The sequence below is a fragment of the Marmota marmota genome, unplaced genomic scaffold (genome assembly GCF_001458135.2).
Source record: "Marmota marmota marmota unplaced genomic scaffold, marMar, whole genome shotgun sequence".
Classification (NCBI taxonomy): Eukaryota; Metazoa; Chordata; class Mammalia; order Rodentia; family Sciuridae; genus Marmota; species Marmota marmota.
The window spans coordinates 57,639,662-57,662,982 of NW_025999900.1; the positions used below are offsets into that span (position 1 = coordinate 57,639,662).

General features: G+C 53.5%; 1 protein-coding gene across 1 annotated transcript in view; it reads right to left on the reverse strand.

The window, feature by feature from the left end:
- The window catches only part of Itpk1 (inositol-tetrakisphosphate 1-kinase), a 78,435-nt gene that overhangs the window by 27,601 nt on the left and 27,513 nt on the right, over window positions 1–23,321 (reverse strand). The window contains exon 3 of the mRNA XM_048799223.1: window positions 15,505–15,622. Coding sequence (XP_048655180.1) covers window positions 15,505–15,622 — 118 coding nt within the window. The remainder of the gene's footprint in view (window positions 1–15,504; window positions 15,623–23,321) is intronic.

The window sequence follows — 23,321 nt, forward strand, 5'->3', positions numbered from 1 at the left end:
CCGGCCACTGGAGGCAGCTGGAGCAGCCATTCACCAGACAGGACTGGGCATTTCCTACCACCCAGTTCACCAGAGCATCTGAGGCCTGAGACCTGGCAAGGTCACATGAGGACTGGGGGTGTCGGGAAGGCCAGGGCTGCTTCTGAGAGGTCTCTAACCATGTAGACCAGAGGTGACCTTATAAGCCTCGGGCCACAAAGGCCAGGCCAGGCCTATGTTCCCACCTCAGATCCAACCCAGACAGGGGAGGAAGCAGATTTCCTGAGTGTCCCTGCGGCAGGTGTGGGAAGGAGCAGTCCAGTCTGAGGCTAAGCCACCTGCTCCATTCCTCCAGCCTCAGGCCCCAGGACGGGGGCCTGCCTGCACCGCCAGCCCTCCTCCCTACCAAATGTACCACATGAGCTACACTCAGGGTCTCAGTCAAGCTCCCACCTCTGGACATGGGCTCAGTGCCTGGCACCTGGTCACCCTATCATAAATGTTTACTTGGCATCTGTCTCCCCGACACCCAGGGAGGCTCAGAGAGGGCAGGAGCTGTCCGCCTTGCTCACCGCTGTATGCCCAGGGCCAGGCACCCAGCTCAGAACACAGCAGGCCTGCAGTGGTGGGATGGTGACCCTCTAGACCAGCATGACCAGGCCACAGGATGCTGTGTGTTTGGTGAGACGTTATTCTGGGCGTGCCTGGGTGAGACGGCATTGGAATCAGGAGACGGAGTAGAGCCTACTGGCCTCCCCAGTGTGCTGGGCCTCGTCCAGTCATTTGAAGGCCCGACTGGAAGGTGAGGTGGGTGAACGAGAATTCCTCTTGGCCTCTGCTTTCCAGCTAGGACCTAGGCTTCCCAGTCCCCAGGGTTCTGGACTTGGCTGGAACTTCACGACCCACTCTCCTGGATCTCTACTCTCCAGCTGGAAAATCCTGAGACTCTCAGTCTCCATAATCACAAGAGCCAATTTCCATTCCTTCGATTGTGAAGTGGACTCCAAACCCTGTCCCCTTGAGGGGGCTGGCCCAAGAGCCGCAGGGACAAGTAGAACAGAGCCTCAGGAGGCAGGGCCAGAAGAGGGGCTCTTTCCTGGGACATATGCCCTGGGCCCCTGAGTCACCAAGGCAGCAGCCTGGCTGCGCCCAGCCAAGCCCCAGGTTTGTGAGCAAAATAAACACCTGTTATTGTCTTAAGCCATTGTTTTGGCTTGCTCAGTGACAGACAAGCAGGACAGAGGCTTACAGAAACGACATGTGGGGGCACTGTACACAGCGCAGGCGGGGCTCAATGTGAACCGCGACCAGACGGGCACAGGCAGCATGCTCCCTGCCAAATGCTGGAGGGCATCAGCTCCCGGGGTCCTCACAGCCAACCACAGGTCCATTATATAACCTCCACTTGGCACATGAGCAAGCCAAGGCCTTCAAGATCAAAGCCACACGTGGCAGTGTTTGGGAAGAGAGCCTCACTCCTCGCCACCGATCGTTCCCAGGAAGAACACTGAGCCTGAAAGGAGCTGAGGCTCCCATCCCTGCCTCAGAGACTCAGAGACCCAGAGATGCCGGTGTCCAGCCAGCCGTGCTGCTGGCCCCTACTCCTGGCTGCTCCCGGCTGCTGGAGTGAGTGTCACCCTGAGAAGACTCCTTCACCTCCCTAGGCCTCGGTTTCCCACTCTGTGAATGGGAGGGACAGTCCTAGGTTGTTGAGGATCAGATGGGTTCAACAGAAGCCAGTGTGGAGTAGAGGACCTGTGGGATTCCTCCAGCCTCCTGTCAGTCACCATCATTACTGGGCTGGGGCTCAGTGGTAGAGCACTGGCCTAGCATGCACCAGGCACTGGGTTCGATCCTCAGCACCTCGATCCTTTGTTAAAAAAAAAAAAAAAAGATACTGTGTCCACCTAAAACTAAAAAATAAATATGAAAAAAAAAAAGGTCCACCCCTTTTCAAACAACTCAGCAGAACACCGCGGTTCCTTTTCCTTGGTCAACTCCATGTGGCTGACTAGGTTGACTTTTTCTGAACAAAACAGGTTTTTATACACAAACAGAAACAAAAGAAAGGCTTACAACTATACAAATGTGCTGAGAAGCAGATTTTTAGTTTGAATCCATCCCATTTATTGATTCTTGCACTACAGGAGTCTTATTAAGAAAGTTGAGGCCTAATACAACATGATGGAGATTTGGGCCTACTTTTTCTTCCATTAGACGCAAGGTCTCTGGTTTAATTTCTAGGTCCCTGATCCACTTTGAGTTTTGTGCAAGGTGAGAGATAGAGGTTTAATTTCATTTTGTTACATGTAGATTTCCAGCTTTCCCAGCACCATTTGTTGAAGAGGCTATCTTTTCTCCAACGTACATTTTTGGCGCCTTTGTCTAATATAAGATGACTGTAGTTATGTGGGTTAGACTCTGTGTCCTCTATTCTGTACCATTGGTCTACAGGTTTATTTGGTGTCAGTACCATGCTGTTTTAGTTACTACTGCTCTGTAATATAGTTTAAGGTCTGGAATGTTAATGCCACCAGCTTCACTCCTCTTGCTAAGGATTGCTTTGGCTATTCTGAGTCTTATTTTCCAGATGAATTTCATGATTGCTTTTTCTATTTCTATAAGGAATGTCATTGGGATTTTGATTGGGATTGCACTGAATCTGTATAGTGCTTTTGGTAGTATGATCATTTTGACAATATTAATTCTGCCTACCCAAGAACAAGGTAGATCTTTCCATCTTCTAAGGTCTTCTTTAATTTCTTTCTGTAGCGTATTGTAGTTTTCATTATAGAGGTCTTTCACCTCTTTCATTAAGTTTATTCCCAAGTATTTTTTTTTTCTTTTGAGGCTATTTTAAATGCAGTGGTTTTCCTAGTTTCTCTTTCAGTGGATTTGTCACTGATGTACAGAAATGCCTTTGATTTATGAGCATTGATTTTATATCCAGCTACTTTGCTGAATTCATTTATTAGTTCTAGGAGATTTCTGATAAAATGTTTTGGGTCTTTTAGGTACTGGGAGCAAATCTTTACCACAAGCACATCAGATAGAGCACTAATCTCTAGGTTGTATGAAGCATTCAAAAACCTTAACACCAAAAAACAAATAACCCAATCAATAAATAGGCCAAGAAACTGAACAGACACCTCTCAGAAGATGATATAGAATCAATCAACAAACATATGAAAAAATGTTCAACATCTCTAGCAATCAGAGAAATGCAAATCAAAACTACTCTAAGATTTCATCTCACTGCGGTCAGAATGGCAGCTATCAAAAATACAAACAACAATAAGTGTTGGTGAGTATGTGGGGGAAAAGGCACACTCATACACTGCTGGTGGGACTGCAAATTGGTGCAGCCAATCTGGAAAGCAATATGGAGATTCCTTGGAAATCTGATAATGGAACCACATTTGACCCAGCTATCCCACTCCTTGGTTTATACCCAAAGGACTTAAAAACAGCATACTACAGGGACACAGCCATATCAATGTTTATAGCAGCACAATTCATAATAGCTAAACTGTGGAACCAACCTAGATACCCTTCAGTAGATGAATGGCTAGGGAAACTCTGGTATATATACACAATGGAACATTACTCAGCATTAAAAGAGAATAAAATCATGGCATTTGCAGGTAAATGGACAGAGTTGGAGAATATAATGCTAAGTGAAGCAAGCCAATCCCAAAACACCAAATGCCGAATGTATTCTTTGATATGAGGATGCTGACTCATAATGGCGATGGGAGTGAGCATGAGAGGAATGGAGGAACTTTATATGGGGCGAAAGGAGAGAGGGGAAGGGAGAGGGCAAAGGGGTAGGAATGACGGTGGAATGAGTTAGGCATCATTATCCTAAGTACATGTATGAAGACAGCAATGGTGTGAAAATATTTTGTGTATAATCAATGACTTGAAAAATTGTGCTCTAGGGCTGGAATTGTGGCTCAGCAGTACAGCGCTCGCCTAGCATGTGCAGGGGCCTGGGTTTGATCCTCAGCACCATATAAAAATAAATGAAGGAATGGAGGTGTTGTGTCCAACTACAACTAAAAATAAATAAATATTTAAAAAATTGTGCTCTGTGTGTGTAATATGAAATGAATTGCATTCTCCCCTCATGTATAACAAATTAGAATAAATAATTAAATTTAAAAAACTTTGTAAATGTGAATGGAAACTTGGAAATATCTATTTCGTAAAAAATTTTTTAGTTTTATTTTTAGTTGTTGGTAGACCTTTATTTTATTTATTTTACGTGGTGCTGAGAATCAAACCCAGTGCCTCACACATGCCAGGCAAGTGCACTATTGCTGAGCCCCAGCCCCAGCACCAGAAATATCCATTTTTATAAACCACAATTTTTTTGTTATCAATCAGAAAATCCATATTCATTTTACAATTATATGTCAAGCCTGTGGATGATTTTTTTTGAACTCAGCAGTTCATAAAATTTTATAGTGAATAAAGAATCATCACCTTGACGAATATAGCAATATCAAATAGAATCCAGCAGCTTCTGCTGTTTAGGAATGTGGAACATGAGGTTAAAACACTGTAAGGGTCAGGTCATTTTTTTCTATGCTGGTTGCCACATCTTACCAAAAAACAAAAACAAAAAACAAACAAAATCCAGTCAGGCACAGCGGTGTACGCCTGTAATCCCAGGGGCTCAGGAGGCTGAGGCAAGAGGATTGTGAGTTCAAAGCCAGCCTCTGAAACTTAGAGAGGCCCTCAGCAGCCCAGCAAGACCCTGTACCTAAATAAAATATAAAAAAGGGCTGAGATGTGGTTCAGTGGTTAAGCGCCCCTGGGTTTAATCCCCAGTACCAAAAAAAAAAAAAAAAAGCCTAAAACTGTTTTTAACCCATTATTTACATAAAGGAAATCATAAAATCCAATGCATCTGTACAGTTGTGTGGTCTTATGTATGATAAACAATTGAATAACTAAAAAAAATGTTCCAGTGTCACCGTGGAGAGCCCATGGCTACTCTGCTGGCACAATGGGCAGCATCCACATGTGGTGGACTTCACCCTCTGACTAGGAGATGAGCTGGGGCCAGCCTCACTGCAGGAGGTCTTTTAGAGCAGAAGGTCTTTTCTGAAGAAGAAACTCTGCTGGACCACCCGTCAGGCTTGGAGATGGAGGGGCCATGAGAGAAGGAAGGAGCCGACAGCCAGGAAGGAGGGGGACCTCAGTCCTACATTGAACTGAATTCTGCCCACAAGAATGTAGTGGAGGCTGCTTCTCTCCCCAGGCCTCCAGATGAGCCCTCCGCCTGGCTGGCCCCTGGTTTCCGCCCATGACTCCCTGAGAACGCAAGTGCTGGAGAGAACTTCTGACCTCTCCGATGGTGCCATAAGAAATGAGCCACTCAGCTCCTCGCTTGTTATGCAGCAGCAGGGAACTAACGTAGCCGTTACCATGCCTTCTCAAGGGAGAAAAGTAACGGGGCTATTTAAAGCCACTGGGGAGGGACGGCTTGGGAACGGCCCTCAGTCCCTGATGCCTTACAGGTGAGCTTTCTGGGAACGCACTGGAGGTAGGGGACGAGCCTGCAATGGGGGTGGGGTGTTTCTGGAGAGGGACAGAGGGAAACAAATGCCACCACGGGGCATCTCCCAGCAGGGGAAGGCATGGCAAGGTGGGCGAAGCCTGCCATGGCCGGCAGGGTGAGTGGTTTTCCTCCCAACTGACCAAGTTAGTGGCCCATCTCGTCTTGTGAGGCCAGACAGCCCACTGCACCTGGAATGTTCAAGTCCAGGAGTGGAGGAGCCAGACACTGGCCAGGCAGAGAGACATTCCTGAGCCCTGACTGGCTGCTGGCAGTGCGGACTAGCTCCCCGGCAGCTATTCTCAGTGAGTCACACACAGCCCGCTCTGGACCCCGGGCCAGCCTCACCAACCCCACTCAGCTTCAGCTCCCCAAACGCAGCAGACCTTTTGTTTTCAAGATGTTTAAAAAATAACATTTGGAGTGTTTCTGGCAGAACCTGTTGTAAAAGCAGGACAGAAAATACCAGTGTGGCCCAGCAGGAGGATGCTGCTGCATTGATGGGGTTCCCTGTTTTTTTGTTTTTAAATAATGGGACAATTTCCTTCATACAGAAAGGGCTCTAATTAATAAGAAAAAACCAATAATGCGGCAGAGATGGGCAAACGCCATGCAAACATTCACTCGCAGAAGAAACGTGAGTAAACACAGGAAGAGGCGATCCTGCCAGTAATGACAAATGAACTCGATTCCATGCCCCCCAGGTGACTCGCGTGATTAGGAGGAAAATTTGTTCAAACTTTTTGAAGGGCAATCCAGCGAGATCTGCCAATGTGAGCAATGTTTAGAATCGTCAAATGAGAAATTCCACTTCTAGGGATTAATTCTCCAGAAATATGCAGAGGTCTGTTTACTGTACAGCCTTGTCTGTTGGAAAAAAAAAAAATCCAAACAAACCTGGAATAATGTTATGAGCCCAAATAATTTGAATGAATTATGATTCATTCATTTATAGGCTGAAATATGTTGCCATCAAAACGGGCAGACCTCATCTCCCTCGTCTTCACGGGCTGACATGGAAAGAAGTCAAGATGAATACTGAGGGGATACAAGTTTTACTAGAAAACATGCGACCCGGCCCTGCTTCTGTTTCCTTTTTAAATGCACACATATTTCTGCCAAGTGTGAGAAGCACCAGAAGGATGGATTATCAAACTGAACAGCAGCTGCCTCTGAAGATCTGAGAGTCCCCAACAGTGAGGGTCCCACAGGCGAAGGGGCGATTCCAGGGAAGATGTGCAATTCCATTGTTGGGGTGCATAGCCCTCAGGAGCCTCCTGAGCAGGCCTCTCACCAGAAGCACTGCAAAAGTGGGAGGAGGACCCCACGGCAGACAGGGTGGGAAGGCTGAGGACTGCGGCGTTTCGCTGACTCTTTTGTTTAAACAACTTTATTTTATTCATTTTTATGCCATGCTGAGGATGGAACCCAGTGGCCCACACATGCCAGGCAGCGCTCTGCCACTGAGCCCCAGCCAGCCCTGCTGCACTGGTTCTAAGGCACGTCTTTCACGTTTCTCCAGCTGTCAGCTGGGTTGTCTCAGAGTCCCTGGCAGGTCACGACTGGCAGGCCATTTTTTTCCTTCTACTGGAATATGAAGAATCAGTGCACTCTACGACCAGGGCAAGACCCAGTACCTGCCTGCCCTGCAGGTTCACACTCGGACACTGACATCCCTGAGAAGTCCTGTGGCAAGGAAGCGCATGGCCCCGTGCACCTCCAACACGCCCCGCGCTGCGTCCTTATTTTCGGTTTCCCTTTGTTTATGAGAGTATGCTGGGGCTCCCTGAAGTTCCACCCAGTCCTTAGGGATGGCTATGAAGTTGCAGGGTTCCGTCGCTTTCAGGTGTAGTTGGAGCGGGCAGCGTTTGAAATCCTGTTGGCACACACCATTGGCCAGAACCTTGAATAGGTGCTGCAAACCCTGGGGTGGGGGTGCCCACAAAGTGACTCTTATAAGGTATCTGACAGCTACAAGGGAAATCAGAAACTTACAGTCAGAACCTGCAGACTGTAGCCAAATAATGGCTGTTGCGCAGACAGGTGCACTGTCGCCTCTGATGGGTGGGTCAGAGGGCTCGGCACCTCCGGGAGGCCACTCCTGCCCCACATGCATGACCCTGCCTAGATCCTTAAAAGTCCCGAGAAACCCAAATGGAGGGGCGCTCTCTAAAATAAATGGTTAGGGCTCTTCCAAAATGTCAAGGTCACAAAAGACAACCAGAGGTCCTCAGAAACCCTCGGTGCATTGTCACCCAGGAGAAGGACTATACTCTGAGGAGTCTTGGGGCGATGAGGGAGGGCCACCATCCTTATCCCTCCCTGGTTGACAATCTGAAAGCTGAGCCTCGATGCAGTTAGACGACTTGCCCAAGTGCCCCTGAGGAATGGATCCGCTATAGACAGCACCGCTGCCCTGGAGGAGCGGTTCCCTGGAGAGAGCTGGACCAAGCTGGAAGGCACTGAGTGGCACCTGCCTGGGCTCTCTCCTCACCTTTAAAGACATGGAGAATCTCTGCCCGGGCCCAGTGGGAGGCCAGACCCAAAGGCCTGTACAGGAAAAGCCAAGCTCAGGCTCCAACACTAGGGTAACAGAAGAGAGGGCACTAGAGCTGGGCAGGAGGTCTACCCATCTTCCTCTAGGAAGCCCTGTCTCCCTGTTCAGCTATGCCGTGGCAGGTGGGCACCAACGACCAGGCCTGGTGGGGAATGAGTGGTCCTGGGCCTGTGGATAGATGGCAGGGGCAGGCCTGAGGATCTGCTCCCCTGCCCTCAGTGTGTGCGGCCAGCAGGACGGGTGCATTCAAGATCCCCAGGTCACCTCAGCACAGGACCTCTGAGGGCTGACAGTGGGTCAGCAGGGCGGGGAAGGAGAACGAGAACTCCCCACAGCACAGGATGCCTGGGTGGCAGCCGAGTGTCCCCTGGCTCCAGGCCCAGGCAGCAGGTGCGGCCTTTGACCCAGAGCCAGGGACAGAAGCAGCCCCACCCAAGGGGGTTGGCAGAGGGTGGGGAGGAAAGCAGGGCGGCTCTGGCACCCTGAGGTCCGGGCTCTCCTCTGAAAGAGGGACACCCTGCTGTGCTGGAGGGCTGGGCTGGGGCTGGTCCCAGGGCTCACAGCCTACTTCACCTTCCCCTCAGCTCTAGGAGGGAGGACGCTGACCTGCCCTGAGGTGACAGGGCTCATGCGGGCCCTGAGCTTGCTGGGATGCCTCCCAATGCTGGTGTGGCACCAGCCTGGTCTCAGCTGGAGTGCGACTGCACTGCTTCTGGGCTGAATGTGGAGCCCAGGCACCCTCCTGCTCTGCTGACCCAGACCTCTGCCCACACTGGGGTATGGAAGGTGGCCAATGTGGGAATGAGGACAGTGTCCTCCTACACATCCCTCAAGCTCCAGATGGGGGAACCGCAAGCCAAGCCCCTGCCCAAGGGCCCTGCCTCACTGCTCAGCTTGTGGGGCCAGTGTTACTTCGTGGCCACGTGCTCTGGGTGCTTGTCCAGGCCTGGGACCACCTCATCTTCCCCCACACCAGACCCCTGATGGGGCACACCATTCCCTCAAGCGGGCCCCTGCGGCCCAGGTTGGAGCCCAGGCCCATCAGTGCACGTAACACGCTGCTGCCCTCAAAGGATCAGATGGGGTTTTGTTCCAGTGACCGTGTGGGGTACAGGCCTGTGGCTGTCTGAAGCAGAGCAGCTAGTGGGTACCAGGGACCTTCTCTGGTCAGTGTCACTTCCTGGGTACAATAACAATGCCAGCCGGCAGTGCCCTGTGCCATGAGAGCCTGGGGTTACGCACCACAGGCAACAGAGCACCCCCAGTGTCCTCTCTGCCTCGGACCCTGCCCATCAGTCGCTGGGCCCAGGAGGCAGTCATATGTAGGTGAGGAGCTGCGCTCGGGGACTGCAGGCGCCTGTAGTGGGCCCTGTCCCAGTGGCAGCTTGATGCCTCTCAGTGCTCATCTCTAAAAGGGGGCACAAGAGCCACAAACCTTCCCACAGGTACCATGGAGTACCCAGGCCAGCGTGGCCCTACCCGCTCAGTGACCCAAGATCTGCAAAGGAGTGGCTCAGGGGGTCCACATGACGTGGGGCAGAGAACGGGGGGCGGGGGGGGGGGGGGGCCTGGTTTTGCCTCCAACCTTCCCTCCCTGGTCCCCTCCCCCACACAGCCCAGGCAGCTCACTGAGGTGGACAGCCAGCCTGCCCCACAGTGAGAGCCTTGTACCACTGCCACAATGTCCCCCCAAGGCCAGGCTCTCCGGGATCATTTCTCCCAGGCTCAAAAATGTGTTCTTTTCTTTGACTCAATTTCAATCCAGCTTCCAAACCTGCTCCTAGATGAACCCTGATTAAATTCTCATAAAACCACAGGCGGAGAAGCTTGATCTGTGTTGTGCACCCTCCCCGGGAGGACTGGCATCCAGGACAGGCCACCTGCCACGTCCAGAGCTCATGTGTGGGAGATTCTGGAAAAAGAGAGCTGCCCCTCACCCTGAAGTCACCAGAGTGCAGGAGGAGCTCTCTAGTTACTGGCCAGGGCCTGAGACCCTTGGATCAGCTATCCCCAAGGACAGTGACACAGACCCTGTCATCCAATCACAGCCCAGGTGCCTTCTCACACACAGCTTTGGTCACTTCAGGCAGCTAGACCCTTGCCCACAACTGCTCAGCCTCGGCCTTAGTCTCTGGATCCTGGCCCCGGGTGGCCAAGTGGGCTGCCCCCGCAATCTGGCCTCAAAAAAATGCCAGGCAAACCATGGCTTGTCACCAGCCTCTCCTTTGGCCTGAACCGCGTTCAGGTTCAGCGCTGCCTGTGTCTCTGCTAACAGGCTGTGGATGTGGGGTGGGTGTGGGTGTGGGTGTGGGCGCAGGTGTGTCCTCGGTGGCTGCCTCCCAGCAGCAGTCATCTGGGGGAGCTCTGGGCAGGTCACTGGAAGCCTCCTGACCTCATGGTGTCAAGCTGCTACTTGGAGGGGACTGCTGCTGAGGTCACAGGCTAAAGCCACACCTGGCTGACCAGAGGAGGAATAGTTATTCCAAATGCCATACACCCATGGGAAAGGCAGGTAGGTCCCCAAAACAGAATGCCACATCTTGGACAATTCTGTGGCAGGCCTCTACGATATCCCCCAAATTCAATCTACCTCTTCTTCCATGGTGAAATCCCTCAAATTTCAGCTGAAAATGCAGAGCAAGGATCACATTTCCCAACTCCCTTGCAACTCAGCAAGTGACTAATTCTGTGCAATGAAAACAGAAAAGGAGCGTGTCAAGCTGCAGCTTCCAGAACCTTCCTTAAAAGATAACTAGGGCTTGCTCCCTTTTGCTTCCTCTTCATCCTCACGTCTAGATCTTGGACGTTATGGCTGGAGGTTTAGCCACCGTCGTGGTCCAGGAGGGCCAGACTATTGGAGAACAGTGAGCTGGAAGCATGTGGGTCCCCACTGTTGCACTCTAGTGCTGACAAGCTTCCCCTGGGCCTTCACGTAAGAGAGGAAGGAAGTGCTATCCCATTCAAGCCACCGTCTTTGAGGTCTCTACTATTACAGCCACTTGCATGCTGACTGGGTGGCCGGAAGCTGGCAGATCTGAGGCAGAGGAAGGGCCCTGCTTCCCCTCCTGGCTTTGAGTTATAGGAAGAGCTCTAGGAATATGGAACTGGGATGGCACTGACCACAGGTCACATACAGGTGAGGCCAGGGATGAAGAAGGGGGACAGGGACATCTGCCTGCTATCCCTAGGGATCCTCCCCATGCGACACGGCAGTCAGAGCCGCGGTCTCCTCCTTCCCAGAGCCGACAGGAGCCGACCAGCCCTGCAGCACCCACGCTCTGTCTTCCCTACAGTCTGGATTCTCCAAAACAGGGAGTCACCACAGCCCGGGGTGCTGATGGCTTGGAAAGGCTCACCACACCCCTCTCCCACACAAAAGGGGTGCCATTGGGTTGCTATAATGATCTGAGGGAACTTCAGGAGTGACTTGGCCACTTACAGCAAGCCTACAACAGCTGCATGCCTCCAAGAATAGCAGCAAGCAGGGCCCAGGGGTGCTGGGGACACCTCTCCCAGGTAGGCTCTGCACCTGCCAGGGGTGGGAGGGGATCTAGCAGAGACCCACCCAGAGTGCTGGTCCCCTGGTAAGCAGGAGGGAGCTCCAGGAAGGCCCCGCCTCTGGACGCCCTGCTGGAAGAACACAAGCCAGGTTCAGCAAGCACGGTAAGGAAAATCCAGGGTGCAGCTCGCGCAGCCCTGGCCCACGGGTCCTGCTGGACTAGCCTCCTGGGGACAACCGTCACAGCAGTCCATCTGGTGGCTCCTGAGCAGTGTCTGGGGTTAAGGGTTTTGAGTTCAGCAGAACAGCCTCTGTCTGGCGCTCTTCCCACCAGATGTCTGTCACCAGCCCCTCAAGTCTGAGGCTGGGTCTGGGCCACCATCAAATGTCCAGGATCCAGTCACCCCTCAACAGAACAAAGGAAACGGCCGTTAGAAGCTTCTCCAGCCATTTCTGCACCGAGGTGTCTAAGACCTCATCTCCTCACTCACCAGCTCAAGCGCCTGCAATGGCTGCCCAAGAATGAGGTCCCTCACTGTACCCTCTGGCCCAACCGTCAGTCTCCCTGTGCTCACCACACTGCCCAGCCTGAAGGCCCAAGTCGCCATGGCCCCCAGCCTTGCCCACCCAAGTCCCAGCTATCATCAGCACGTGGGGAGAAAGTTCCCCACAGGAACGGAGGCGCAACCCATCTGGATCTGAGTCGCCCGAGTCTCGCGTCACAGGTGGGGTTAAAAAAAGAGCACCTTCGCATGAGAGAACCGCAGACAGCTGGAGACATCGCAGTCCCACTTCCACCCCAGAGCACACTCCCAGGACAGGGTCAGGTCTCCATCCATGAAAACAAGAACCTCACAGCCAGAGAGGAAGCTTGGAGCCCGAAGGCCACAGGCCTATCCTAACAATTGGCTTGAGGGGATCAGGCTTGGGGAGCCTTCTTGTTACGGGGGCCCTTGCTCAGCATCTGTCAGGTGACTAACTCACACGGAGGTGCAGCCAGCAGCCGGAGTGCTCACTTCCGACTCAGGTGGGGGCACAGGGCAGTAAGCAAAGCAGACCCTGGGACAGATGGGGTTACAAGAAGAGCAACCTCACCATGAGAGGAACTGCAGACAGAGGCTCCCAGGCCCCCGAGATGCCTGGAGAGTGCAGGGGACAGACTGCCAATCTGGGTCCCTGCTGGAGTGGCCACAGGCCCCAAGATTTTTTGGAGTCAGCTTTCCCATGGGACTCAGGGAAGGCCCGGGAGCAACCACCAAGCCCAGGGGAGGCAGCGTGCACCTTGGTCCTGGTCCACCTCCCTTGGCAATCCCACCGGCTGGGGTGGCTGCCCTCCGGACGCGTCCTGCGCAGACCTCTTCTGTCTCCGCCCCTTCACTGCAAGACGTTGCCACTTACATCCAGGCTCCACCCGGCAGCCATGAGCTTTCCAGAGCCCCAGCAGAACTGGAGTGACTCCTTACTGCTCAGGAGAGACCAAGTTCCAGAGCCCCGCAAGCAGGCTAGGGCTCCCTGCTGCCACCCGGTAGGTACCCTCTACTGTGTGCCGCAGCCGAGCCTCACCAGCAGGCTCCTGCTCCTTGACCACTGCACACGCGTGCGCCCCAGACCCCGGCTCACCCTGCCCACCCCCGCCCCCCACCAGTCCTGCTTTTCAACTTGTGAAAATCTGTCCTTGGCTGTGGGACACAACCCAGGGCCTGGGCCCTGCCACTACAGCAGAAGCAGAAACCAAAGCATCCCCAGGTGCCCCCATGGGCCACACAGCAAGAGACGACTCCACAGACACTGTCCCAGTTATCCTACCCTGGGACCTTAGGAGGAGCCACTTGTTATCCACGTTTTCCAGAACCCAGGTAGGGCCAGGTCAAGTGACTTGTCCAAGACACAGAGCCAGCTGAAGCCCAGACTGGGGCCCATCTTCAATCTGTCTCCCTCCAAAGCCCGCGTTTTACTCTGAAAAAGTCCCTTGTGGCACTTTCTCTGAATTGTCCACTTCTACTGGGACGTTCGTGGACATCAGAGGTGGCTGCAGACCTGCCATCTGCCTCCTCCAGTTGGCCGTTTCATGTCAAATGCTCTTCTCTTGCCCCTTTATCCAGTGTCCAGTAAGCACGTCTTCGGGAAGAGGCTGATTCCAGAACCAATCCCCATCTTGGTTTCTATACCCACCAGGAAAGGGAAATAAACCACTCCAGGCCCAGGGAGCGAGGCTGCTGCCATGGTGCTGAGGCACCCTGCCCACGAGGGGGCCCCAGGGAGTCTCTGCAGGCTGCACACCAGGCTGTCAGTGTCAGGCGCCCAGGAACAGCCCCCAGACCCCTTCAAGGACATGGGGCTGGCACCCAGCCCTTTCCCAGAGCGTGTCCTTAGAGACCTGAGGATCACCATCTCTCAGGACCAGGACCCTCTGGCCTTGGATGGGAGGCAGGAGCTAGGGGCCTGGCTAGCTGCTGGCCCAGGCTGTGTGACGTCAGTGCACCTGCCAAGCTGCCAGACCCTGCGATGGCTTGTGCCCCTCCACTCCCACCAAAGGTTCATGGGATTGGAGGCTTGGTCCCCGGGTGGTGGTTCTGAGAGGGAGGATAACCTGTAGGGCGTAGGGCCTGCAGGAGGTCCTCAGGTCACTGGGGTGTGAGCCGGTTCTCCTGTCACCCCTGGGTAATTCTTGTGAGAGAGTTCTTATGAAAGGAGCAAACCTGACCCAAATCAGCTCTTTCTGCTCCTGGTTCAAGATGTTACCATCTGCTTGTTCCTGCCTGCTCCCACCATTGTCACCTACGATAAAGTGACAAAGCCAAGTTCTGGCCCTTGCCAGAATCTGTAATATGCTGGTTGGACTTTTCAGCCTCCAAAACTATGAGCTAAATAAACTTCTTTACTTTTATAAAGGTAGCCTGTCTCAGGTATCTTGTTACAGTAACAAAAAGCTAACTTACATAGCCTCCATGACTTGTGTGAAATGGGCAGGACCACTGTGCCCACCAAAAAGCACTGAAAGAGACAACGAAAGGAGGCTGCCCAACCCAAGAGCACAGGGTGCATATCTAGCAAATGCCACCCCCATAGTTCTGTGACAGTCCCCTTGCAGACAGGCTGTCTCCAGCCCTGTGAACCAAACTGCGCCTGCTGGTCCCACCATAACAGGAAACAAGCAGGTCAGGGTTCAAGGAAGCCAAGGCGCAATGGAGGTCTGTGTGGCTGGGGACAGAAGGCCGCCTCTCCTGATGCCAGGATGAATCCTTACGTAGCCCCCAAGCCCAGGCAAAGCACTTTTCCTTAAAAATTAAACAACAGTCCCAGCAGGGACCAGAGCCCAGAAGAGAGAACTAGGAAGCTGTTATGAGCTCAATTCTCCAAAAAGTCTCCTGCATGCGGACACTCAGCTTTAAGAGGCTGTCTGGGCTTCCCTGGAGCTGCTCTGCTCCCTGAGGGGCGGGAATAGGGAGGGGGGCTCCTTGGGGACAAGAGCCTGCAGCTGGGGAAGCTCCACACCCAGGGGGGAAGCTCCACACCCAGGGGGCAGGCTCCCGCCCGCCAGCAGAGTGCGCCCGTGAAGTGTGCTGCCTGCTGCCTGTCTGTGTGTGGTGATGAAGGCCCTTCATTTCTGTTGGAATCCTTGGTCGGGCTGCATAACTCCACTGGCCCTGGAATCCTACTCCCTGATCACAGCATGAAGTGAACCCCAAGGGTTCAGAACAGCAAACAGAAACCTCTCCCAAATAGCACCCCGAGTGAGAGCAGGGAGAGGAAGGACTTCCCCAGAATGACTGCGCCCAGGAACTCAACTGCTTCCTGCACCAAAGTGCTTAAAAAGACACAACCCCTTCCCCTCCCACGCAATGGCCACCTGTGACCACAAGGCAGGGCTGCGAGCCACGGATGCTGAGCACACGTCTGTACCTTTCATGTAGGCCTCAATCTTGCGGATAAGTTCATAGGACTTGGAGCGGTCAAGCAGGGTCCTGATGGCAGGGAGGGGGTCCAGGACAATGGTCTCAGGATGGGCATCAATGTATTCCTGGAAGGAAAGCAGATCCTGGTTAGAAAGCAGGCTGGGGCCACGGCAAGGAGACAGGCACAAATTCACCCATCCCTTTCTTGTCCCTCCCCCATCACATGACTCTGGTGTGACCAATCAGTGCATCCCAGCATGGGGCTACTGGCTCAGGAGAAGAGGGATGATCCTGAGCCTGTCCCATCAGGCAGGCTCAGGGGGTCATGCCGGGGAATGGTAGGATAAGAATGTCCTCAGCTTTAGGAAGAAGGTGGACACATGGAGACTGGGCAGCTGTGAGCAATCACCATGGGAACTGAAGGCAAGGCCTGTTGAAGGCTTAAGCTCAGAAAATAGCTGAGGATTAGAAGAGCAACCAGGTCTGGTCAAGTTGTCTGACCCCTGGATAAAGCCTCACCTGAAGCCAGATCTGATCCCCGTGCTGATTTGCTCCACAGGAGAGCCAGCCCAGCACTGAGACGGGGGCCAGAGGGAAAGAGGAAGGATGCTGGGGGCATGAGAAACTGTGGGAAGGAGTGATGGACAGAAGTGTCCCAGATGGCTACTCAACACTCAGGAACGTCCCTTCAATACCTACTGCCTTTGTGGTGGCACTATGGAAACGCAAGAGTAACTGATAAAAGCCTGCTCCTCTCTGGCTCTTTAGACCCTTTGATTCTGAAGACAACATCATGGAATGCGGGAGAGAAGGCGAGGGTCTTGGAAAAGCCTGAGCCTGGCGGAAGTCCATTCCCGCTGTGGCGGGTTGAACGGTGCCCTAGGCACATGTTCTGCTCCTACCCCTCTTCGTCCTGTGCGTGGGGCTTTGTTTGGAAACAGTCTCCAGAAGTGATAGCTTCGGAAGTGGTTCCACTGCACATGGGTGGGCCTGATCGCCGACTTCCTTATAAATGAGACAGAGATCGGGACACAGAGAAAGGCCACACGAAGACACACAGCTGAAGTGTCGTGGGCACATGTTAAGGAGTGCCCATGAGCACCAGGAGCACGGCGAGGGGTGGACAGATGCCCCTCAGTGCCTCGGGAACAACAGCTACTAACACCTGGACCAGGCTTCAGGCTTCCCGAGCTGGAAGGCCCCTAGCTCACAGTACTTGGCTATACCACGCCAGCTCACTTTGTCCCCTGTGGCCCCTCCTCCCTCGGGGTTCTCCCCACTCAGCCAGCACACCACCTGGAGGGTCAGTGAGGTCAGCAGGGAGCACCACCCAAGTCTTCTTCACTGGTAAATCTTTATTTTTTAAAATATTTTTTTAGTTGTAGGTAGACACAATATCTTTATTTATTTTTTTTTATGTGGTGCTGAGGATCGAACCCAGGGCCTCACACGTGCACAAGGCAAGCGCTCTACCACTGAGCCACAATCCCGGCCCTACTGGTAAATCTTACAAACAAAAAGCAAGATCCATTTGGGATTTTTTCCCCATGAACCCATTTTGGTTTCTAATAATCTTTTTGAGAGCACTTGACTCAAAAGCAGGTCCATACCAACTTCCTGAGTGTTCCACACCAGGGCGTGTGGTTTACAGGATCCTTTCTCTGGATGCCACAATCCCCTCGGGCCCTGGGTGGTGGCCAGGGCACTGCTGGGAGGCCTGGCGTTCCTGTCTCAGCTTACTCTTGGGTTCCTCTCGGCAAACCTGTGCTGTGGACCTACTGCTTCCCCTCCTTGAAGACAAAACCGTCAGCAGGTCAACTGGGCAAGCTGCCAGCTGCTCAGGCCAAGTGGGCCAGGCAGCTTACGTGGGATGCCCAGGTCCCACCAACATGGGGTTCAGGGACAAGCTGAGCGGCGGCCTAAGGAGGCATTATCCAGAGCTACCCTCAAGCCTCCCTCCCGACAGCCTCCTCCTCACCCAAGAGCCTGCCGAGGAGCCCCCACCTCTCCTCTGGGGCGTTTCCCGGCACCTACCCTCTGGGCACCATTCCTTCACCACTGTGCTCTTGCAAACCAGGTCTCGGCTTCCACCAGAGCTTGTCCCTCCCGAGACCCACCTCATGAGACCACAGCAACACACTCATGTGAAAAGGCTGCCCCTCAGCCAGCTGGCAGTGCCGGCTATGCTGGGCCTCACGCAGGCTGCAGCCTTCCACACTTGGTGCCCACTGCTCTGTGATCCTGGCCAACAAGGTCGTGCTCTGGGCCAGGGCCTGGAAGCACCCTCCCGCCCCCACTCCCCACGAGCCAGGCAGAGCCTATGCCATACGAAGAGCACATGGCCAGCAGCAAGAGACCCAGGCTCCCAGTGTCGTCCACCTCGGTGCATCTCTCGGCAGGTGCTGGGCTCCTCAGGGCCTCTATTTCCTCACAGGGACTTAAGAAGTTACTGAAGATGACCGCGGAGGTCCTCAAAAAGACAAAACTGGAGATGGGCAAGTCTCCCACTAGAGGAACTCCAGGAGCAAGGTCTGGGGTTCCTCTAGTTCCTCTGAGGCTGCGGGCTGCTCTGGAGTGGGAGAGACAGCCATTTGCGGGAGGCATGGCGGTGACAGCAGGGTTACACACATACTCTCTCCCCTCCTTCAGTATCAGATGCTCACTATGCTGGGTCAGGCTGGTCCTCCCCCGGCAACCCAGGCTGCTAAGAACAACTGGCGTGCTCCCCCTCCCCCACAAAGAGCCTGCGAGGAGGATCCGCCAGTTGCTGAGAAACAGCGCTGACGCTGGTCCCACTTTATGCACCAGGGTGGTGACCTTTCAAGATTCAAGAGAACCCAGCACGTAAGTTTAAGACAACTCAGTGGGGAAAAGGGTCATGAGAAACCAGAGGGAAAAATGTCTGCCAAGCAAGTGCCCGTAAGCTCCGGAACTTGCACGAACGCATCAGGATGACAGTCGCTCCAGCACCGCCTCTCCCGGGAGGCCACAGAGTGGGCGAGGGGCTTTGTCACTAGCCTGCCAGCCACAAATGGAGTTTCTCCCAGGCTTTTCAGTTTATCTATTGTACTGAAGGCCTCATGCATTTTTCACAAGTCTCTTAGAATTACCAAACAAATTGCTGGAAGAAAAGGCCCAAACCGTCTCCATAGCAAACAGCAAACATGCTCCCCGAGGGCCAGAGCGGGCTCCTGGAAGCGGAAGTGCAGGGCCTCACACAGGCCGGCACAGTCTGGCCCGCGGCACCAGGAGGGGTGGTGAAGGGACTGCTGCAGGGATGAGGGGGCAGAGATGACCTGGTGCCCTCCCAGGCCCAAGCTCCCAGGGGCCTGCAAGACAATACCAACATGGGCACCAGGGCTCTGTGGGGCTAGAGGGGTCAAGCTTCTCCTCTGAGAATCTAAGCCAAATGAGGGCTGAGAGGAGCATCAGAGATACCCTTTCCTCTGTGGTCCTTGCAGGCAGGAAGTGAGGAAGGTGTGAGATGCAGGCTTTATTCTCATCTAGAAGATGCTGCCAGAAGTCCCACCTCTGCCGCTGTCTGTCTGGGAACAAGATCCTGGAGTGAAGTCTCTGAGATGCCTTAGGTAAGCCTGAGTCTGAATAAAGCCATCGCGGGGAGTACTGTGGGTGTTGAGGATTCTCCAACGTGGAAGGAGTGGGTGGATATAGAGAAGGATTCTCGTGGTTCTGTAACACACAAATTCTTAGAGCCACACCTAAGGTCTTGGGCCAGCCCTGCCCTGCCCTGCCCAGCAGATGGAAGAGCAGGCCAGCTCTGACCTTGGGACAGGAAACCGGGCTGTCCTGGCCTGTGCTAACCTCTTGCTTATGCCTGGAGCACACACAATCCCAGACCCAAGAAGCCCAGCCTGTGCCCTCCAGGGACAGTGTGGCCAGGCAGAGGAGTCCACCAACCCACCATACCACCAAGTCTACCACACAGGCAGGAGGGGTCACCGGCTCCTCCCAGAGGCAGGAGAGGTCCTCACTGGGGGGGTTTGCCCTCTGGATTCTCAGGAGGGGCAGGGCGTAGAGGGAGAAGCAGGTGAGTGCAGAGGGAAGGAGCCTGAACCCAAGCTGGGGGATAAGACACAGCGTGGCCCTAGAATAGCTTGCAGCTCGCTCTCTCCTCACCCACATGACTCCTTTCTAAAATGAAGTCTGCAAAAACTGGGCAAGGGGCAACTAGGTCCTCCACTTCTCCTACCCCCCACCCCTGGTTGTGCCAGACTGGATGTGAACACCGGCACTATCTTTCTAGAAGGAACAGGAGGCAGCTGTTCAGATGGGAAGCACAAAAGAATAATAATCATGATAAAAATAATCATAACGATCACCAGGGACAACTTAAAAACAAACGAGCTGGCGCTTATGCTGGGCTTGCTATAGGCACCATGCTGGACGAAATGGTTTTTGAGCACCACTTCTTTTAATATAAAAAATTAATCCTAAGATTAAGAGTTAAAACTATAAAACTCTTAGAAGAAAACAATGGCAAAGATCTTTGGGACCTTGAAGTAAACAGGATTTTCTGAGCTACGATACTGAAATCACAAGCCAGAGAAGGAAAGGCTGGACAACTAGACACCACCAGAACAGAGACTTCCGTGAGTCAAAGGCCTGGCGTTGAGCAGCAGGACCTGTGTGCGGCCTTGCCTGGCAGAGATGCCCAGGCACTGACCCAGCCGGGTGCTGGGCACACCCTGAAGCCCCTACAGGTCTTGAAGCACCTCACAGGCTTGTGGGCCCCTCGACAGCACTGAGAGAGTGGCAGGGCTCTCCCATCTCCCTCAGGACCCTGAGAGCTGACAGGTTTTGGTCAGAGACAAGGTCCCAGCTGTGGTTCTGCTGGGCCCAAACTCCCGCTCCCCCTTACCAGTGGCCAGTTCCACCTTCCACTAATGACCCTGGAGCAGAAGGCCTGCCCACGGGGCTCGGGAGACCTCCATCCAGGGCTGGGAAGCTCTCATGTGGGGAAAGGGGCAGCTGGGAGGTAGGAAAGGGACCACCCCCTTCTCTCAGAGCGGGGCAGTGCTGCCAAGAGCAGACAGGCCAAGGAGCTGGGGCCACCAGGCCTCTCACCTTCCTCACATGCCATTCTGGGCCTCCCTAAGTTTGGGCTTCACCTGTGAAATGGAGACTGCAGTAGTTCATACCTTCTAGAACTTTATTGAGATGTAATTCACATGCCATGCAATTTACCCACTTAAAGTTTACAATTCCAGGGCTTTGGCATATTAACAGAGTTGTGCAATAATCGGCACAATTTAAAATATTTTTATTATCTCAAAAGGAAACCCCACACCCTTTTGCTATCAGTTTCAACGTCTGCATTCCTCCCAGCCCCGGAAACCATGGATCTACTTTCTGTCTCTATAGATCAGCCTATTCTGGACAGTGCATATAAATAGAATCAAAATATGTGTTTTTTTGTGACTGGCTTCTTTTGCTTTCAAATGTTTTCAAGATTCATTCATACTTCACACAGAAAGAATCAACATCTCATCTCTCTTTATGACCAAATATTTTATGTTATGAATGCACCACGCTTTGTATATCTATTCATCACTTGAAAGATATTTGGTTGGTTTCCACTTTTTGGCTATTACAAATAACCTTGCTGTGAGCAGCCTGTGTAAGGGTTTGTGTGCACTGCTGTTCACTTCCTGTGCTAAATACCTAGCTGTGGTAGTCCAACGGACCACAGAACAGCTCCTCGGGCATGCACGTCGTAGGTCATCTTGATGACCCAATGTGGGGGCAAGTACAGCACCATTCATGAGGCAGACACCCAAAATACTGCATCTGTCTCTCAGGGCAACCTTGTGGTCTACAGAGCAAACATCCATTTATTCCCATTTTACAAATTAAAAAATCAAGTCCCTGGAAAGGTGAAGTGACTGGTTCAAGGTCAAAAATAACTAGCTGGGGTTTTGCCAGGATTCAAAATCAACCATGACGATGTCAAGCTGAGGCCTCTGTGGTGCATCTCATCACCCACTGAAACACAGGTAACGTGACTAAAGTGCCTTTAAACCTCAGGAAGACAAAGACTGTTTGAAACTGAAATGCTGAAGAACTCTGTGCACAAGCAGGTCGGGAAGGTCTGCAGCAGCAGGCAGAGGACTGGAGCCGGAGCCAGCAAGGGGACAGGGGAGAGAGGAAGACGGAGCTGTCCAGACCTCCTGCAGGCTTGGAGAAGGGATCTCCTCTGCAGAGGTCTCCAAGGGTCTGCTCCAGGAGAGGTGGCCCTCTAGACAGTCACATCTCTTGGGCACCCACATGGCAGCTGATGCAAGCTCACACGAGCAAGCCTGCCCTGCTGCCTGCAGGGAGCTCCCACTCTCCAGGGCAGCCAAGGTGCCACACACAGGGCCATGAGCCAAGTGCCAGACTGCTGGCCTCTGTAGGCACGCTGCATGGGGACCTGAAGGCAGAAGGGAGCCACAGGGAAACTGCAGGAGCAATGCAGGACCAGAGGCGAGTCTTAGAAGAATCCCCACAGCGATGTGGGGGCCAGGTCGGAAGACACTGCAGAGCAAGGATTGGAGAACTTCGAGTATGTCGGAGGCTGTCTCTTGGTATGGTGACCAGCTTCCTTCTTTCCTCCCAGAAACGAAGGTTCCTGACCCCACCCTGGACAGAAGGATGTTATGAGGGAGGGCAGACACTCCACACAGGTAGTGTGGCCACAGGCCAAGGAAGGGTTTCCCTCCCACCAGTCCATCCAGCTCCATGACCACCTGGCTCTAGTTTATAATCTCCCCCAGAGTAAGGGTGAGGCCTGCGACATGCTTCCAAACTACAGATGTTCACACTACAGTAGACAAGAGCCCACCCTCCTGGAAACAGATTCTGCAGACAACCTGATGGAAGCAAATCTCCTGGTCAAGCCTCAGACGAGATGCAACCCTGGCCAGCACCAGGGTGTCCAGCCTACAGAGATGGTAAACATGTGCCTTTTAGCTGCCACATTTGAGGTAACTTGTTACCCAGCAAAAGAAACCAACACAGAGCCTGGCTGCCAATTCTCTGAAAGGGCCACATGCAGAAGGCAGGAGATGCCGGNGGTGGGGGTGGGGGTGGGGGAGGAAGAGCAGAGCACAGCAGGGAGCCCCGAGTGGCTGGGGGGTGGGCAGCTCTGCACTACCCAATCCAGAGCAGTACACAGTGGGCCTGGCTGGTGGAAACCCACCAAGCTTATTTAGAGATCTACACTTTTCATGCATGTGTTACACTTCAATAAACTTTTTTCTAAAAAGGAAGCCCTGGCCTGAACAGCACAATCTGGGTGCCAGACCTGCTCTGCAGTGTGGCCTGGGCCCGGCCCCACCCAATCCCCACACAAGGCAATGTGCAAGCTGAGGCCAGAACGGGCTAAAGTCCTGGAGCAGCCACATGTGCTTCCGGAAGCCACTTTGCACCGCCGTCAGTTCTCCCATCTGCACAATGAGGGCGAGAGCACCCACCATGTCCTTTCTGCCTCCTCCGCCCGAGGTGCTCCAGTTCTGGGATGTGATGACCGCACAAACAAAAAGCTCTTGGGCCCCTGAGCTGGGTCAGGCTGCAGCACTGCGGGAGCCAGGGCCGTAGCCTTCTGAGCTCACAGAGCACAGGTCCCTGTCACCTGTGGCCAGCCAGGCATATGCCATACAGGGAGGGCGGCAGCAGGCAGACAAGCATGCCCTGGGGACAGGCCACAGATCTGCCAGGGATGGGAGACCAGTCACTAGCCCAGGCACGACCATCCCTGAGGCTGTCCCCCATATCTCTTCTCCCCTGGCGTCGGTCCTGGCAGGCTAAGGCCTTTCCTCACGGCCC